The sequence below is a fragment of the Thunnus albacares genome, chromosome 11, assembly GCF_914725855.1.
Source record: "Thunnus albacares chromosome 11, fThuAlb1.1, whole genome shotgun sequence".
NCBI lineage: Eukaryota > Metazoa > Chordata > Actinopteri > Scombriformes > Scombridae > Thunnus > Thunnus albacares.
In genome coordinates this window covers 24143809-24164779 of record NC_058116.1, presented here as the reverse complement: position 1 = coordinate 24164779, position 20971 = coordinate 24143809, and the positions used below count along the sequence as shown (strand labels likewise).

The 20971-nt window shown below is 38.9% G+C and overlaps 1 protein-coding gene across 1 annotated transcript in view; it reads left to right on the top strand.

The window, feature by feature from the left end:
• LOC122992832 (transmembrane protein 163-like) overlaps nt 1–20971 on the top strand; it is a 66145-nt gene that overhangs the window by 30773 nt on the left and 14401 nt on the right. Inside the window, exons 3-4 of the mRNA XM_044366794.1 lie at nt 16848–16891; nt 18134–18225. Of these exons, the coding sequence (XP_044222729.1) occupies nt 16848–16891; nt 18134–18225 (136 nt within the window). The remainder of the gene's footprint in view (nt 1–16847; nt 16892–18133; nt 18226–20971) is intronic.

Genomic DNA, 20971 nt, shown 5'->3' with positions numbered 1-20971 from the left:
CAGAACAGTCTCCACAGAGTTTAGGAGTAACTGTGTTGTGGCCACAGATGCAGAGAAGACTTGCACTGTGATTTGATAAGAACTGAAGCCTTCATAAACAAAAACAAAACACTGTCTGCCTCACTATCTTGTCTTTTTATTCTTCATATGCATGCAAAGTCATGCATAAGGATGCATAGGTAAAAAAAAAGAAAAAAATCACATTCAGGTATTTTTGCAAAAACACACCCACAAATCACTCTGTTGTCAGTTTCTCATGTTTCTTTTTCTGCCTCGATTTCTCTATGTGCTGAAAATGAACCCTCACTTTAGTTATGTCTGAATCAGCACCTCCTCAAGGTCAGAGAGATCTACATACTGAACAGTAGGGCTAGTCTTAACACCTGTCTCTATCACATTTCATGGTTTCTTTCTGTTTTGTGTAACTAAGTAAACAGAAAATGAATGAATGTTAATTTTTAATGGGGAAATACTGATGTCATCACTTCATTATACTCTGTATGGTTGCAGGCATTCAGACTATCAGAGAATCAGAGTATTAAACTGAGTATAAAACTGGCAAGACAGGGCCCCTAAGACATTCGAGAATATTTGTAAGTCAACAAATTGTTCCTGGATCTCCACTGGGTCCTCAAAGTAAAAGTAAGGAAAGAGAAAGACAAATCCTAGAACTTTTTTAGATTTTAAACATGAAGGTGTCCTCTATCTAACTTGCCAAATAATAAATTTCTTTTTCAAAGGAGAAGATGCATAAATGACAAATAATGCCATTTGTAAGTGCATTCCACAAGAGCTCATATGAGCATTTAGCTGAGATGAAAATAAAAATTAAACTTGTTTTTAAAGGTGACTTATGCTTTTTTGATTTTGTTATTTTTATACTGTTTGATGTTGAGTGTCTATGTTAAAGACGGTCAAAGTTCCAAAACATGAGGTGAACGTATGTAAAAATGCACCCTGAAAGTCAAAAGCCAGGGCTTCAGCCTGCTCTAAGTGCTTCGTTCGCAATGTTACCTCTAATTCCTTCTTGCAGTGACGTCAGATTGATGGCACACGCATATTTCTTATCAGATTTGGGCTCAAACATGTATGGAGGTATTTGAGAAGTTGCCATTTCAAGTAAAGAACCAGAAAAAAAGTGAAATCCTCTACTGTTTGTTTACGTAGCCTCTGGAGTTGATGGAAGTTGGCCGAGCCACAGCTCAACCAATCAGAACAGAGGGGGCTCATCAGGAATGACCCAGAATATAAATATAGACATGGAAATGTGCATAATATTCCCCTTTAAATGTAGCCTGCTGGACTTTGAGTAGTAACAGTTTCATAATATTTGAGGGTGACGAGCATCATCATCTTTAGTTGAGAACAGTTAAAAGCGAAACACTTTGCGTGACATTTTGTGTGACATTTCAAAACATTGACCCTTGTCACTTGTAACAGAGAAACATTTGTACAACTCATCGTATCTTAATTATTTCCTGCAACATAGACGAAAAATGTAAAAAGGCTAGAGGCTGAGATGTTGTTGAAATTGAAGGCTGTGATACAAAAAGTGCCTGCTTAAGTACTGTTGCTCAAGTGCATATACAGAGAGAGAGAGGGGTAGTCTAGAGGCTCAGGTGTCTGGCACGACTCACTGCAGGGCTGGAAACGATAGCAGTCAGACATCAGACTCAGGTGAATCCATTCTGCCATAAGCAAAATATTTAATGCCAGTAGTCCGTGTTTTTCTGCGTGTTCGTGTGTGTGTGTTGTTCATTTGGTCTCCTAACACTGGTGTGAACCTCATGTGGTTTAGACTGCGTATCTGACTTTGTGCCTCAGTGGCCAATTTGGTTACCACCCACTCACACCGTAGTGAAACTGTTTAAACACAGGTCAGCAGCTGTCTAGTTTGGGATACTGAAGTGGCATGATTTCGGCTAATTATCGCTCACTGTGCCGCTGGAAGTCTTGAAACATATCAAAGCAAATAAATTAGTTAGGTAAACAGTCAACAGTGGGGTAATTATTCTATGCTGCCAGCTGGAGCTCTGACGGACCCGGAGGAAGTACTCACAACACTATACTTGGGTTTGTTTGTTTGTTTGTTATAATTAAACGGGAATGTATAAGGGCTGTTACGTACAGACATTCAAATAAATCACAAACAACAGAGTTGGGGGAGAAAGTTTTAAAGGTTTCTATGTTTTCTGACAAGAAATTTGGAAAGAAAGAAGGATAAAAAGGTAAACAGTGTGAAAAGGCCTTTTAAAATTAGTTTATTAGTTAAATAATGATGTATAATGATGCAGCTAATGTTGAGCACAGTGATAAAAGAGAGTATAGTTGCACTGTTTCTACTCAATGCACCTCACTGTGACCTGAAATCTCTCTTTAGGCTTTTTTTTATCACTACATAGAGTCCTGCAGTTATTGTTATATTGAGCTGTGAGTACTGTCAAAACACTTATAAGTGTACATCAGCACTATGGATGAACAGATTCAGTGTAGACAGATGGAGGACTGCTGACTGTACTGCTGACATGCAGCTATCGATATACATCTGGTTTAGAGGAGATGTTTGGGAGACTGGAGTTGGTTTTAATCTGTTGTATATTTTACTGTTATATTCTTCAAACTGCAAGGCTACTTGACAAAACAATCTCAACTCAAGGTCCACTTGTTTTGGAGCTTTTCACAAGGCCCTCATCAGCAGATTTTGCTTAGTTTCCTTGTACCCGAAGATGTCTGAACTTTCCATGATTATGAACACTTCTAAGACATCTTAACCATGTTCATAAAAATTGAGCTTGATAGGTCAGTTTAAAAAGCAATTTCAACTCAAAGTCCACTTACTCGTTTATTTCGGAACCCTTACCGTACCACATGGTCTTCATTTTTGCTTGTGCATAAGGGAGGGAATTTTCTATGTGCAAAACATTGCAACATTGAATACTGCATGTAAACGGTATACGTTTTAGTTTTCTGTCTATCTGTACATGGTTGAAATCTAGTTGTCATATTATTCTTTGTATCCTGTATCTGAAAATTCCACCATTTCTCAGTTTTTCTTTTGTAGTCAACTATCTTCTGTGGTCAACTGGTCCAGCATTAGTGAAAGATGTCCAAATTGGATACTGAACAGCATCATATTTATGGGTTTTTTCCTAAAAAAAAAACCCCAGAAAACAAAAACAAAACCCAAAAGGGTCTATTTACTGTAGAAATCTGCAGTTTTCACAGTTGGAGGCTCAGTGTGGTCAGAGACTTGAGCTCAAGGGAGTTCCTTCAGCTCTACAATTGTATCTCTGTAAATGTTTGGCCAGAACAGCAACACTGAGTTGGAATGGGAAGAGAAAACATTTTGAAAGTATTTGAATATATTGGATTTTGTATTTGTATTTTCCAGTTCATGCTCATTTGTGACTTTACTCATTCGAGGCATCTTTTATTTCTGCCTTGGAAAAAAACGAACGATGAATCAAGAAATTCATTCATCATTTCTGCACAAAATCTTTTCAATGAAATGTTATATAATTTAGGCAGAGCTTCTTTGATGTGTGTGTTCATGAATTGAGATGTCTTTGAATAAGATCCGCTTCAGTCTCTTTCTCAGTTTTGCCTTGAACTACAACTTGAAGTTCATTTTTTAAATTTTATGACACATACAAACCTAAATAAAGCAGCGTTTTGGCCTAGAATACTTTTATGATTGAAGCTTTTATGTTCATTTGCACTTGCTTTAAAATCCACAGGGATTCATAGATGTTGTTTATGTCATATTGTAATGAGGACAGCGAGGCACAGACAGCCATGTTACATTTTTATATTTTTGGCATCATTTACATAGTAGATTATCCTCCTTGAGAAAGCTGCATTTAAACAAGACATGTATAAATGAAAGCGAAAAGAACGCAATCACAACTTCTGATATATGATGCCACTTGGCTGTATGATATAACCTTGCTCTGTCCCTGTATTGAATTACAATAAATGACTGAATCCTAGTGTGTAAACTACTCCACCAAGCCAGAGAAAATAAACCACAGTCATTTTTAGTTAGATTATCCTTCCGACAAACAATTCGGTCATCCTTCAAATTCTAAGAGAAACTAATACCTGCCTTCAGCTGAAGTACTGCACTGGTTGCCACTGTGATGCAGCTGAACACAACAGCAGTCAGGACCTTGAAAAGTATTTTGTCTGCCGCTAATAATTTCCTCATAATACTGTCACACTGGTCGCCACAAGATATCCTTTAGCTAGCAGCATCACAGTAAATCTCCCTGCTGTGAGGAAATTAACAGAAAATGAATAGTCAGTAGAAATTACTTTTATACCAACATAAACCGTTTATGACTCTGCTGGGTTTTGCTGAACTGTAATTCCTGCCAAATTGTGAAGCATTATATTGAAAAATGTGATTAATAATGAACCTTGTGTGCTTTATTATTTATATAAGTATATTACTCCACTTTTACCTGGTGCAACAGAAGATGCAGCACTGATATGAGCAGAGTGACAACCCCTGATGTAGAACTCCACTCATGGTTTCCTATACTGTTAAAACGTTTCCAGAATGAAGCTCTTTAAAACCTGCAGGTGTGTAGGAAGCATTAGTCAAATCAGCCGTGTGTTTGTCCTAATCTCTGCACGAACCCCGGTGAGTCCCTAGTGCCAAGCCTCTCACAGATGGCAACCCCCCTCGCTGTGCCCATCGACTGCAATTCTGCCCTGCTAGAAATCAATACTGCTGGGCCACTGTGAGGGGAGAGGGCTGAGGGAGCGTAGGAGCGAGGGAGGCCATTCAAGGGAGGGTTAAAATGGTGGAGGATATAGAGGGTTTTAGGACTATAGGGGTGTTAATGTAGGAAAGAAGAGGAGTGAGGGGATGGAAGATAGATTAAGAAGCAAAATGAAGGGGACTGAAACAGATAGGGTGTGGTAGGAGAGCGCAAAAAGAGCAAGGGAGAGAGGATGATAAACGGTAAAACAAAAGTGTGGTGAAGTAGGGAAAAAGATGGGAGGATTAACAACTGCACCAAGGAGGACAGAGAGAAAGACAGGGAAAAAGGGGACCGAGACGGCCACCCACAGGGAACAGAGAGAAAGGAGGACAGAAAAAAAGGGGGAGGTTGGAAAGAGGGAGGAAGGAGGGGAGGGGGAGAGAGAGGAAGCGTCCCATTAGGGTTTTCTGCAGGGTGGACTCAGCCAGAGTGTGAGGCGCGGTGCAGAGCTGAGCCAAGCTCAGCAGTGGATCCTGAATTATTAAACACAATATTTTGCAGCTGAGCAAACGGCTGCAGCCATGTTGGATGTGTCTGCTGAGGGGGCAAAGATTGTGTTTATCTGTATGTGTGGTGGTGATGCCATGTGTTTTAATGTCCCTTTGGGATAAATACAGTATCTATCTATCTATCTATCTATCTATCTATCTATCTATCTATCTATCTATCTATCTATCTATCTATCTATCTATCTATCTAGCTTTATGTGTGTTCTACACTCAAGTTGTAGTATTATACCTTTTTTCTTAATGGTCTTATTTTTTGTGTGTGTACAAGTGTTTGTTGCTGTTGTCAGCTTGTTTTTGTGTGTGTACCAGTGTGTGTGTGTGTGGCTATCAGAGGGAGTGTATGTATGCCACTTTTAGAGCCACTAATTAATGAGGAAGTAACATCCTGAAAGCCTTTGTGTTAACTCCCTGCCCCAGTGGAGAGCAACCAGCAATTTAAGACACACACACACACATGCAGAAACGCACACACACACACTTGGTAATGGGTTTGTACACCCTGACACATACTGCCCATCTACACTTGTCTTGCACAACTCAGTCTACTTTACTCATCAGAAGAAATAGCAGTTTAGCTAGAACGCTAATAGCTACTGTATGCATCAACTAACACATAGATGAATCATATTAATGAAGTATGAGAGAGACAAAAGTTTTTAGTCTGCAAGGACTCTCACTCATGCTGCTCCATCACCGCAAATATCTCTCAGCAGTTGCACTGATCAGAGATCAAATAAGTGCTACAGCAGCTCAGTGCATGTGTGTATGGAAATTGTTGGAGCCGCTTTGTCTTGTGGCTTTAATGAGGAAGAAAGAATGACAGCTTTTTAAATGTTACTTCAGCTCCAGTTATCACAGGGGACAGATCTTTTATAGATGATTTCCACAGATGTAGATACAGTGAGAGCATAAAGATTACATCTTGGTGAGATGGATGAATTTACACTTTGTGGATATCTGGCTAGAATGCGTTTCAAACCAGCCCCCAAAGTCCATGTTGAATGCTTCTTGGATGCATTTACATGTATGATCTGCCAAAGATACAAATGTAAATGGGATCATATGTTATGCACACACATTCATGGAGTATTTGCAGGTAATTCCAATATTTTTACAAATCATTATTCTCTTTTCATGTTCAATATGAGCCATTTGAATTGACCTATCAAAACTTTAAAAAGCTGCACTAGGTCACTTTGATCATTGGCAATCAAAAATAGCAGTGAATAACTTCCCTGCAGTCCAGATTTTCCGCCAGAGAAATCTTGGCAATGTGATGTTCTATTTCATCGCAACTCTGCTGCACAATTTCAGCACTGACAAGCGTATTTGCATAAAAATCTTATTTAATCAATCTTAAATGATGCATAATTGCTCCCCACTGTCTGCTCTCATCCATCCGTGTCCCCTCCTCCGCTCTCTAAAACTCTCCTTTTCCTTCATCTCTTCTCTGTCCAGCTCTCTCGCTCGTCTCCCTGCCTCTACTTCCTTACCTGCCTCTGTTTACCATCTCATTTTCATCACTACATTGTGCAAATAACAGCTCCACCACCGTCACCACATAGCGCAGAAATAAAATGAAGTGCTTGTGAACCTTCAAACACTCTGAATCCTTTCCCTCATCTTGGGACCACTAAGTGGTTTTCCTCAACTTCAGGAAATGTGTCTATTGGGAGTTTTTTTTTTAGAGCACTAACACAAATAAGTCAACCTGATTAGATCAAAAGTTGAGAGAGTCACTTGATTGGCAGCGCAAGAGTGGCTCCTACAATCTTCCTCACTACCCTCGCCCCTTTATGTCTTTCTCTCTCTTTATTAATCTCTCTCTCTGACTGTTTCTCCTACTCTCTCTCAACCACAGTCTGTCTCACTCTGTAGCTCTGTTTGTCTGTCTATCTACAGCCCTGTCTGCCTCTTTTTCTGTCTCTTCTGCCCATTCTCTTTCTCCGGGATTATTCCTTTGCTCATCATAATGTAATTGAATTTCACATCCCTGAATTGAGCTCTTGCCCTTGAGGAACAGAGAGGTGGATGTAATTACATTTCTGTTTGGCTGCAAATGATTCTACTAATTCGATATGGACTCTTGTTTTTTCATACAGTCAACAGGGAGGGTGGTTTGATGAGTGACTGAATGGAAAGCAGTTCATCTGTCTGGATTAACTGTACCTGTTGGCAGACAATAATTAATTAGACAATAACACAATCATGAGTCCAGTTTGTCAGTGTGGATTTTGGTACAGGGGCGGATCTAGGAAAATATTTATGGGGTGGCAAGAGGGTGGCATGGAGGCTTTAAGGGGTAGTAGAAATATATGCTGATTTAATCACAAACAATCACATATATCAATATTTGCCGGGAAAAGTCTCCAAATGAAGATATTTTAACTCAAAAACATTACATTATTGTGGTGCAGTAAAATAGTAAAGCATTGAGTAGAAATATTTAAAGGTGGCATTAGAAATCAATTGTTTTATTTCCAAATCTAAAATGTGGCAGTTTTTAAATAATTTAACATACGACTATCACTCAGCCTATGTAGCCAATGATGCAAGATATCCAGTTTTTATCCAGTAATGCTGATAAAATGGCAAAAGTCCTTTTCTCTGAGCTTCAGTTTGAAAATGTGGTGAAAGTACAAACTCCATCAGTGTTACTTTTAAAAGTAACTTGTTACATCACAACAATACAGTAACTCATTACATTAAAGCATTACCGACTGATAAAAGTAACTTATTAGAGTACTTTTGCGTTACCAATAGAGGAGACAGAGCAGTACGTTCATTTGTTGTTGTGTTTCTTGTTGTTATTACCAATTAATATTACCAATGTTATTGCGTGGAGAGATTATCAATAATGTTACGTTATGAATACGACTGCTCAGGTGGAGGTAAAAGGCAAACATTCAGAGATAAATCAAAATTGTCTCTTACCGTTCATCCAGTTCCACAGCAGAGAAACAGCTGAATCAATGCCAGGAACAAACTTATTGAAGGCCAGCAGATGAATATCAGCCTGAACAAAGAAAATCCTTGTGAGTTTCACTCACCAGAAACATAAAAAAAACAAAAAACAAATATCTTTTATTTCGTCTTAAGTTTTCAACAAAGTTAGTCAGTGAGTCACTGCTTCTTCTTCTTGACTTCCCATGAAGTCAATGAGTAGAAATAGGGACAGCGCCACTCTGCCATTGCAACCCACATTGTGGTCAGAGGAGGGATTACATCTGTAGTGTTAAGTAAAGGGTAACTCATGTGATGGTGACTAATGTGGCTCTTTGTTTGGGGCTTAAAGTGAATGACTTTAAGTTTTTTACACTGGGTGCTTTTGTACATTTCACTCGCATGACTTATCTGAAATTTGGATGTTTGTCTGCAGAATGAACAGTTTCAGAGATGCTGGTAGATGCAGGAGACGCACATAAGCACCAGTGAATATTTGGGTTTAGTCAGGTTTTATTTGTCCCTCATATGAGACACTATTACTAAACAAAACACACTTCAACAAAACAACCCCCGCCACTATCCATCTGTGGCCATTCTGTATTTCTACAAGTGGAAGCTGGCAACCCTACACACATATTTAGTAGGAAAAAAAGCCATTAGTAGTCGTTGTGTGCGGCCCGGGACCAGGAGAGGTTGCGCAGAAAGCTGCCGAGGTCGGGAGAAAACAGAACTGCTGCCCATTGCAGGAACGGCTAATGGCGCCTGGCGTCATCTCTTGCTGCATTCGCTTGAACTCGGACATCAAAGTTTCGCTCTTGTAAATTTCCAACAAGCCACACATTTTCATACAGTATATATATATATATATTTGAATTAGATTGCCCAAAACTTGGGTGTCAAGGCATTTTGTAGGAGTGGCAGCTGCCACCTCGTGCCACCCTGGTATATCCGCCCCTGATTCAGTAATATTTTTATTTCATTATTAGTTTTAGGCCAGTTGTAGTCATTCATAACCATAGCACACAGTGAAAACTATAGGGGTTTAACTGTAAAGACTAATTTTAGTTTAAGAGCTGTTGAAAAACCAGTATCATGACTGGATTAACCTCATATGGAGCCCCAGAAATTTCTTTTTGGGTCCCCATTGACCCCCACTATACATGGTAGTACTCAAGAGCAAAAATGCCCAAATTATCACTGGCACTAGCCTCTTAAATGTGAATATTTGCTAGTTTTTATGGTTTTAGATGAGGATAAACTCAACGTCGTTAGGGTTTTTGACTGTTGGTCGGACAAAACAAGGGGAATTATTATTATTATTATTATTATTATTATTATTATTATTATTCACTATTTTCTGACATTTTATACACTGAACAATAATACTGATAATGACTGGTTATAACCTTATAGTGCTCCTACCTCGCCAGCCTTGACCAGTACAGACAGTAACATCATTGCAGTGGTTCAGATACTTTACTATCTATCTCATTTAAGGCTACTGTACATGATTTACTTTTTATGTAAAGTTGGCACATCATTCCTTGTTCTCCCTGAACCTAACCCTGAAGCAGGACCATTAAGACCTCATCCTTGACTTTTATGTTTAACATAACAAAAGGTGGTGCCTTTCTCACCCTGTAAGTTAAAACTCTTTTCGATAGGTGAGGGCAGATGTGGAAGAAGTACTCATATCCTTTACATAAGTAAAAATAGCTATACCACCCCATAAAAATTATATTTTACAAATAATATTCCTGCATTTAAGATCTTGCACATGTAAAAGTACATAAGTATTATCAGCAAAGTGCACTTTAAGCATGAAAAGTAACAATAGTCATTACACAGAAAGGCCCCTTTCAGAGTGATATATTATGATACATTTTACAGCAGTAATCAGTGGATTACTATTATTGATTCATTTACATGTAAGTAGTATTTTAATGTTAGTTAGCTAGTCGAGCTGGAGCTCATTTTTGCTTTTGTTATGAACTGCTGGGTAGTTTAATTCATAAGAACGAATCCTTTTAATAAGATGATCATACGCTGTTTCCTCTGAAATGTAGTGTGGTTGTATGTTGAAGCATACAATGAAAACACTCGAGTAGAGGTAATTAGGTACTTTCCACCACTGGGTGACTTTTTGCTATTATCTGTGTCTCTGCTGACTTTGATGTGCTAGAAACTGCAGGAAATAAATGACAAAAAATGACAAAAGCACCGCCAACAGTTCAAAATCTGGTGCGGGAATTGATGTCGGATCAGATGCCGCCTCATCTATCATCTGCTTATAACCAGTGCCAAGTGAACGCTGAGGAGAGAGAGAGTATGGGTGTTAAGTGTTGGCACTGGCCTCGCTCTTACATAACTCACTGATAATTAGGGTTTACCGCTGCCAAGTCGTAACCATTGCTACAGCTATGCAGATGTTGGCAGGACATCTGAGTGGACTATTGGGAACATAAAATAGAATAGAACAGAATAGAATACAATAGAAGAGAATAGAAAGACACTATGGGCTTGTGTTTGACGGCTGTACACTGATGAACCAAGCTGATAAGCATCAGGATTAGCATTGAAACACAATAAAGGCAAAGAACTGACAAACCTCCCAGATACTTGGGTACACTTTTTAGTATATTTGCACACACCCGTTGTTTGGAGACAGCACACGCTAGATTTGCATGTTTCCCCCTCCTTGTCATTTGAGCCTTCCTACTTCTTGCTCCTCCTCATCTTCTTACACCTCTGCCTCCCTCTTCTACTCCTCCAGCCCCTCTTTGGTTATCACATCCACCTATTTCTCAACTACTCTTTCTCTTTTGTCTCCTATTCTCCCTTTCTCTTTCCTCTCTCTCCCACTTCATTTGCGCCACCTCCCACTCTCTCCTTTTTCTCCCCTGTTTCCCCAGTCTTGTTAGCACTGGTCACGCATGCTTGCCTTCCTGATTAACTAACAACCCAAAGGATGTTACACCGAATAGTGTCTGCTCTCCCCGAGAGAGGCATCGATTTGCTGGCAGGCGGTAACCACACAGACGGCTGGCACAACAGAATGAGCTTGAGAAACTGGAAAAATGAACAACAAATAAGCTTTCCAGGAAACAAAAGGAGAATTCAGTGTTTTTAGCCTGATGACTGTATACATAATAACTGTACTGCTGTTCTTTAATAACTACATGTTTAAATTTGGGCAGGCGTGGGCTAAATTAAAGCAGCAATAAGCTTAAAGCGATGAAGCTGAGGAACACAAGTCTTAAATGCTTCCCTACCGAGTTTCTAGACGGATGACACAGAAGGAGAGAGAGGACATCTGTTCTTTCTGGAACTGAATACATTTTAAACATAGCAGAAAAAAAAAAAAAACGTGTGCATGTGTGCTCAAAGTGCACCCTCAGTGAAAGTGTTGATTAACATTCTGGCTGACTCACTGTACTGCTTTTGAAGACAGAGAGGGTCACATAAACGATTTATTATACAGTGAGAAATTCAGAGAAAACTTGCCAAATTTTCCCTAGAGAATTAATTTGATATTTTTCTGCTAGTTTATTCTCTTTTTTTGCCGTTATCTAGTAAATTATTAGACCTACGTGCAGCTTGAGGAGTTTTCGGTGATTTTAAAAAAGCACAAAAAAGTTTTGTGTCGTTCTTGTTATTTCAGAATACGCAGTGTGAGCTATTTAATTTTCTGGCACAAATCACCAAAACTAATCACCGACATTTGTAAACTACGTCAAGATTTGAATTTTCTTCTGTAAAGGAAATAAACATCTATATAAATATTCTACTAATTAAACATTAGTAGGCATTACTTGGGAGATTTATGTGTTCTTGAGGTGTGCCAGCACATTAAACAGGATGAAAAACACAAAACTAGGTTAAACCCATGACAGTTTATGGGTGAGTGCTTCTCAGCAAGCAAGTTTCAGCTCTGAAGTCTCATATCAGAGGCTCTCTTGGAATGTAGACAGTCACACATGGAGGATTTTAGACCTAAGAGCCAATTATCCTCGAAGTCAAATTACCCCTCATCACTGGATTTACCTCTAATGAAAGAGAATTCATTAGTTTACTTATTCCTTTTTTTTTTTTAAAGGGAGACATTTTAAATAAAGCATTAACAACAGCCCACCAGAGCAGGATTATGGTTGTCCAGGTTAGATCTCTAAACCAGAGACTTACAAAACAGCCATACTACCTTAAATCTGTAGTGTGGAACTTTTATAATAAATGAACGTCTGGAACATTCAAGCCGTTGCCAAACGAGTTCACACAATGCTGATTAAGCCTTTCATCGCAAGATCATTCTCTCTGTATTTCACAGTATACTGGAGCTTTTAATCTGGTGCCATGTTTGACATTCCCGTGCTGGCCGGATGAACGCATGCTAGACACCTCCTAGGCTAGATGGTTGCAAGAGACCACTGTTTGCTTCGCGTTTCCAATCGTGAGTTAGGACAGTTTTTTTAAAAACCGTAACTTTGATCGTCGTGGTGTTTACTGTTGCCATGACGATGAAGATTGCGTAACTTTAAGTAATTTAAACCAACACCACATTTCAAGTGATCATTTTAACCCAAACCATGATCTTTCTCTTATCCTAATCAAGTGGTTTTTTGTGCCTAAACCCAACCAGACCTTAAACACAGTGTTGTCATGTCATAAAACATAATTATTTTTTATGATTACTGCCGATAGAGGTGGCATATTATAAATGCTCCTATGGGTCGCTCTGGAGCGCAGGTACAATCAACCTGTGTGGTCATTTCGTTATGAGGATGTGTTGCCTGATCACATTTTTTTGCTCCTCATCCCGATCTCAGACTGCCGAAGTATCATGTGACCGCTGTCTTGTTGCTCATCTACCAATTTTTACCGATAATTTTTACCAATGTGTACAACAGCCGTAGGGAAATAGTGGCCCCTGGGTCAAATGCAGCCCTCCAGTAAAAAGTTTTGACTTTCAGAGTTTACACGAAAACTGAATACTTTCACAAATCTACTGTAGATAACAAAATAAATACAAGGTTTGTGTAAATCTCAATAAATATAATCTTTGATACATCTGATACTGCCCCCACACAAGGAGAGGCATTAAAACCATGCTATTTGAAATATGCACCTACCAGAAATGAAATTTGAATGTGTGAATTATGACACTGTTTTAATTACACAACATTAGCCTATGTGACCAGAACAGATGTGTTCTTCATACACACAAATAGGTGGCAGTCTTAACAGAAATGGAAGTGTTGATGCCATTTTTTTCCTAAAGGCAACAATAACTTTTAATCAGCCATAAATTCATAAATGAAACAGGCCACTGTATATGTGTGGATAACTAATAAGATATGTATAAAAATAAGCTGTTAACAATCACTTACTAATGGGGAAAAAATGACATCTGCTCTCAGATACAACCTTTAACAGTGTTATAAATCAATGTAATTTTAAATTAATTGAAAGAAATAAACAAAAACTGTGAAAAAAAGTGGCCCATGGTTAATTGGTGACCTTTGTTGTACACCAACAAGTCTGATCATGAAATGTGTGAGAGTTGCTGGATGTGAGACACACTATAGAAAGCGCAGCCAGCAGATTAAGCCTATGTGATTAGCTCAAATCAGAATGACAGAAATCCAGATTATCTTTCTTTTATGCTATTAGTTGGTGTAGAAATATAAATTTCCTTGATACTTTACTCTTTGCTAATGTAGTGAGACACTATTGTTGGTGGTATTAGGACTTTTAATGTACTATGTGAACCCAACAACAGACATATTGCTCCTTGAAGTATTTTAGACGTATTGGGGCTGAGTTTTTACAATAGATAAGAAATGATATTTGGTTTAAGAATACAGTGTCTACGAAAAAAATAGGCTCTTGAATCATTATTAGAATTTGGCTGTCGATATTTTTCTTACTGTCAACAAATCTCATGCGCAGAGCCAAACTAACAATGAACTCATCCTACTTACAAATATTTTATGTGTATCCAAAGTCATCTATGTGCTTGTGTTCTCTTTTGGTAACAAAGGATCTCAACATAAATAAAGCATGTCTTTGTTGCTCGTTACTGATAATTAACTCATTTGTTCTTTGCTGGAGCCCAGACATGCACAGTCCAACAGTACATTCATAGTACTGAAACCTAATAAAGTTTATTGATCAGCTGTCTTGCAATGTTAAACTGCATTGCCTGTTATTAAATGTTGGCTAATCTTACCTGCAGCAAGCAGTTCACACCTTAATTTGACAAAACAAAATATGTTAAAGCATTGTGACAAAAGTGCAGTAAAGTACTGCTTGTCTGATTTCTTTGTGTTTGGTTCTTGAGTCAGTGCTATGACTCACGGGTAAAAGCAGACACACTCTGTGTTCGGTTCAGTGTCTTGACTCTCCAGATGGGTCGGAGGCCTGGTGGCGCTCCAAGAGATTCAGCTCACCCTCTGTGTGTTAGAGAGGGTGAGAGAGTTTGTACAAGAGGGGAAGAGGGCGACTCTGGGTGATGCTCTCCTGGACAAAGCGACACACAGAGACAGCATATGTGTATTTGTGAGTGTGTGCGGGCTGTCATGTGTTACACAGCCAGCCTGACTAGTGCCAGCTGTCTTGTATCAGGGTTCTGGCTGAGACTGTCCTCACCTCTGCACTCTCTTTTTTTACCTTCTTTCCATCATTGTTTTTTTTTTCTCCTGTTCAGCTCTCTTCTCCCTTTTCATTACTTAAGTTACAGCTGAAAATGCTCTCTTTCACATACTGTAAGCATCAAAAGAATTGTAAAGTTGTGTATCCAGGCAAAATGCAACGTCACACCATACCTGCCGCTGCTGCAGTGAGGTAAAAGACAAAGCAGCCCACCACTCAAAATTTGACAAGAGACGCAAATACACGGAGGATGAGGAGAGAAAGTAAGAGATACTCGCCAAAGGAAATCAGAATCTGAGAGAAAAGGGATTTCAGAAGAAGAGGGCAACAAAGACAAAGAATGAAGGGAGGAGAAATAGAGAGAGAGAGAGAGAGAGGAAGAAGATGAAAGCTCTGTTGAGTTCAAACCAACTCCCAGCATGCCCTCAAACCTCCTGTTACCATGGTGATTTAACTGCCGATATGGTGTCCCCTGAGACTCTGTCCTGAAAACACAGGGGTAGAGAGATAGAGAAGAGAGAGACAGAGAGATAGAGAGAGAGAGAAAGAGGACGGTCAGAAGGGCAAAATAGCCAACGGGAGCAAGAATGATTGTAGTTGCTGTACCTTTCATGAAACCTTCAAGCATCTAACCAGGCTTCACTAGGTTCTTATTAAATGTTTTTATAACAGAAAAAACATTTACTTATACTTAACTTTCAACATTAATGCCACTGTTGTGTTAATAAATGTTGTGGGTTAATCATGGGAGTAATTAGTCTTATTTATGGCAAGCTGCTAATATGAATTATCTACCAACTAAAACAATATTAAGTATTTACCGTTGTTAACACACATTTAGCATTTTATTAGTCTATATTTTATATATGCCTTGTTTTGTATTATTTACTAGTGCTGAGAATTTTTTGATATTTTTAAACTTTATCATGCGTATATTTCTTGTTGTACACTCAGCGAGAAGAACTTAAAGCAGATTTTTTATTTATTCATTTATTTTTTTGGCCATTTGGGGGCCAAGAAACAAACTGCAAACACAACGTCAACATATAACCACATATTAAAGTTGTTATGTCGAATGTGTTGGCAAAGAATTGCCTATTTACACATCCAGCAGACACAGAGCAACTTTACTGTAGTATTCATTTGTAGATATGAATAATTTCATCTTCTTTTAGCTCAGTCTTGCCTGCACCAACCAAGGGAAATATCTAGCTTTTTAGCTACATACTAACTTTGCCTGCTGACTGGTGATGGGTACTGGGGACGGGTAGTGTACAGTGTGTGTAGTCATTGCTGAAAGCTACGTCGGCCCCTAAGGACGAAGCAAATACAGGAGTGAAAGGGAATTGTGCTCCAAATCAAGAATTGCTACAAATACAACACATACAAAAAGGGAAAAAAAACATGCAACAACCACAACAAAAAAAAATTCTACAAAGCTAATCGCTACAGTGGAAATGCTCCAGGCTGCTAGGGGCAGTTTTGTATGCGTTTTGGTATTTGTAGCTCTGGATTTGGAGCACATTTCTCTTAATGTTGCTTAATGTGCTTTCACTCTTGTGTGCGCTTTTCCTCGGGGGCCACCATAGAAAACAGCTGCCTGCTGCAGTTTGAAATAAGACTGATGAGAGCTGTGAGACTGAACCAAAACAGTAGAGTTGCTGGCTGTAAAACCAGAACAGTGAGCTGAAAGACACTAAAACACTCTGTAGAGCTGAGGGGAACTGCAGGGGTTTTTTTTGTTTTTCTGCACATAAGATGCACAGTCTGTTATACATGATGTATCTTATGTATAGATAACTGCTTATGCAAACGGTTACTATGACATCAACGTGAATAGTATGTTGTAGTCAGTCAAATGACAGACATCCTAACCCTACCCATATGTCAGACGAAGACACCCGGAAGTCTGAAAACTAATCAATCAGCACTAACTGCTCTCTCTCTCTCTTTCTCTCTCTCTCTCTCTCCACAGCTGTATCGTTCATGAGACACAGCGCGTCAGCCTTCGGATTTGCTGTGAGTTCCACCTCTTCCCTCCGTTTACATTGATCAATTAGTCATAACTTTGGTCTCAGTGATTTATTAATGAATACCAGTGCCAAAGTGTTATTGGTCCCTTTGTCTCCAAGGTAACAAGGCAGAGAAGAGGGACTGGGCATAGAGCTCACGTTGTGTCAAACTGCCTTTTGTGTCTGCTAAACAGACGTAGTGGCTTTCACCAAAACAAAGCTTCTTATTACATCTTATTCTTTAGAGGAAGTGATTTGGAGTGTTATTAGTTAAACAAAATCAGACGTAATAAGAGTGAAGTGACAATTAAATCACCCACACCCTAGGTGAGGGTGAGGGAAGATGTGATTAGCATAATTGTATTAAAATATTGTAAACCATAATCTGCAGTGCTAGCTATCTCTTTATTAAAGATAGGATTTTAATTAGCCAGTTTTAATAAAGTAATAAGAAGATCCAACCTGATGAAATGCGATTATATAACAGCTACTGATCATCAGTAACTTCAGCTACTATAATCATGGAAGCTGACGTTTTGTTTTATAGCTTATGTGATTTAAAAATTAAATGATAAAGATCATGCCACATAGGATTGATAAGAGTTTCTTTAGTCTTCTTTGAGAAAGTTAAACTGAAAAATTAAGATCAAAATCATATATCATGTAATAATAATAATGTTTGTCACTTTAATCAAATATCAACCACAGTCTCTTGGTTATGCAATTCATTTTAAAGCATTTGTACTTCAGTACCTCAGGATCTTTAAAACCACTCATACGTATCATTAATTGATACATAACTGAATAAGTGCTTAGAATAATATATTATTAAGTGAACCCCTTAGGTTATATCATATTCTTTCCACCACACAGGACTGTAATTTGAGATAATCCTTACCACACTGGTGAAATGATGTAGTATTTTCATTTCCAACATAACAGATAAGATACAGTGATACTTGACAAAATATACCTCAAGATATTTGATGATTTTGAGTGCTATGTTGCATGTCAGGAGGATTGAAGTGATATAAAACAGTATGTCATTTGTCATCAATATTTTTGAGAAATGCAATAATGTTTTAGCGTATCAAACACAAGATATGTTGATATGTTAATACAACAATAACACACCCAACAGTGTATTATAACAATGCTGCAGCTATTGTAATTACTACTGTAATAACTTCCAACTCAACACACCTTTTCCTCTCTTTCTTTCTGTCCTTGGTTCGAGTTTCTGCTGTAGTTTGATGCCACGCTGGACGTCCTGTCATCAGTCATTGTCCTCTGGCGCTACAGCAATGCAGCAGCTGTGCACTCTGCTCACAGAGAGTATATGTGAGTACAAAACAACATGCTGAGTTTAATTACTGTTTGATTAATGATGAATCTACATAATGTGATGGAATTTTGGCTTCCTTTCTACACCTGTGTCAAAGCAAGCTGAGGGTCTGCACTCTATGTATTCATCTATTCACCGAGCTCTCTCTATTATTCCATTTATCTTTTCTCTCATGTTTGTTTTTGTTTGTGAATCCACCCGTATCTTAATTTATATTTACAAAGATGCAAACTCAAACAATTAAATCTAGCCATGACACAACAAATGGTGAGTGAAGTTTTAATGATGTGAAGGCAGCATCTGCTGTAATTGTTGAAGATGAATAGATGGGATAGATAGAAGGGAGGATGAATGGATGCAGAGAGAATGAGGCTCAGGTCGGGGGGATCTATCTCTCAGATGTTGTTACTCCAGTCTACCTGAAGTCCCAGACTGTCACAGTCTGCTCCTCAGTCCCTCTTTGCAGTCATACTCTCTCATCCTCCCCAGCCCCCTGCATTCGTCTCTGTCTCTGTCTCCAGCCCCTGCTCACTGCTCCCAGGTCATGTACTTTCCTCCGACTCCCCAGATCTGCCATCCTCAAGCTGTCCACCAGTTGCCCTTGGACTTTCCCTCCTTTCCCCATCTACATATTTGCTCCCACTTCTCATCAGTCCTTCACTTACCTGGCCTACTCCGCTCACTCCTCACCTGCAACTCATTCCTTCATCAGCCTCTCACTTCACCTACTGACTCAGATCCTTCGTTCCCTTGACAGATGTAGTTGTCATGTTGCTTTTGTCATCGCCTACCTGGACTTGTATCGTATCTGCACCTGCTTGCCTGCTTGTCTTGACTTTTCCCTGTCTCATCCCTGCAATTCTGTGGACGTAATGTAACTGCTGTTTGGACTTGTCACCCATGCCTGTGAGCTTTTAAACCCTCTCTTTTGACAATAAACTCACTGAACCGTCCCCGCCTGCCTCTACTGTCTGCACTTGGGTCCATCTGCCGGTACTCCACTGTGACAGAGACGGTGTCTAAAGAAAGGAGGAGAGGAGAGATGGGAGACATAATACAGATGGACAAACCAACATAATAATGTGTCTCAATAAGGTGTTTGGCCACCACAAGTCTCCAGAACAGATTCAATGCCCATTTTCAAAGATTGTCCAAATCTCTGGAACTCTGCTGGAGTGCTAAATATTGTTCTTCCAAAAGATAATCTCTCATACATGGTGGTGGAGAGTGCTGGATACTATAACATGTCGATTGAAACACATATGGTTGTTCAGCTGAATGAAGGCTATAACATGATTTGTATGGAGGCATCTACTGTACATTTATTCAGGTGTTTCCTGTTAATTTGTCACCTGTGTGTATGCCCAGTATTGAATAAAGGAGGAGAGACTGAATGGAATGAAAAGATCAATAGATGTGTTAAATATTGGGTAAGGAGACAAATTTGGAAGATATTTGGATGATGGAGGGGGAATAAAGGGTTGAGTTGAGACAAATGAGAGTAGGTTTGCCAGGTATGGGCAGGTGATTAGGGGTGTGGTTGAGGTGTTGCTCTTTGTATGCATAATTCAATTTATTAATCTCATTTATAATCACCCAAAAGGATAATTTCCATATGTAACTCAAACTTTTCATTTCTGTACATTATATGGAGATATAGTAACTTTTACTGATTTGGAGTTTAAGTGTGGATATAATAGAGAGTTGGTCTTGTACTTTAGTGTGTAAGTACTTGGATCCTTTTTATCTTATTCTTATTAATTACCATATGCATATTTGATTTTCCTGACTGGAATCTAGACATGTCCTAACATCCTCCTGAAAAACATACAGTATATGAGTCCTTAATGGTTAGTTAGCCCTAAATCCAGTTTGTTAAAAAATCTGCAAAGTCATTTTTTAAACTCCTGGTGAGAGAGCAATCAAGAGCATATTGGATGGATGAATCACTCAGATCGGTCAGCTAATGGGATTGTAACATATTACTGCCATCTTTAGGTCTCTTTAGGCTTTTCAGTCATGTTGGGCATACTCAGCCGGACAGATTAAATAATTTCTGTTCAGTCTGTTTCTTCATGGAAGGGAGGGGAACAATATGTTCCTAATTGAACAAAGTCACTCACTGTATGACACTGTGCATCACCGCTAAACATATCATCAGTTTTCAAGCCAGTTGCAGCTCACTTTACTTCATCAAGTAGCTGTCAGGTTACACCGAGCCTTATTGGTCTCACAGCAGTGCATCTGCTTCGCTCAGAGTTGTCACAGATGATAAAAGACCAAGCTGCCACTCTATCATCTGTTAACACACACAGACACACCTGGGTATCATTAACACACACACAAATCCAATTTCACTTCCTCCATTTTTAATTCCAATTTCTTAGAATGCAGAGGAGAGATTAGAAATTACCCTTGTATGTGCTTTAAGGCTATATTTGTATTTATTGGGTATTTTTAATTTCATGCTGTCTGCTGTCTGCTTAAAACACTTAACGCTTGAAACTCAATACAGCATTGACTCATCTCTGAAATTAAGTTTAAAGAAAAAGTGGAAAAAAAAGTGAAAAAGGGGTGTCTTGGGCAGAAGCATTCCTCAAAAATATGCAGACATTAAAAGTGGCAGTATTATCATGACCAACCTCTGTAAGAATCAGTAAAGGTGAAACACCACTTCACTGTACTTGTCAAGATACTGTGTCTCTGTTCTGTAATGAGATAGATGGGAGACAGATATTTTAA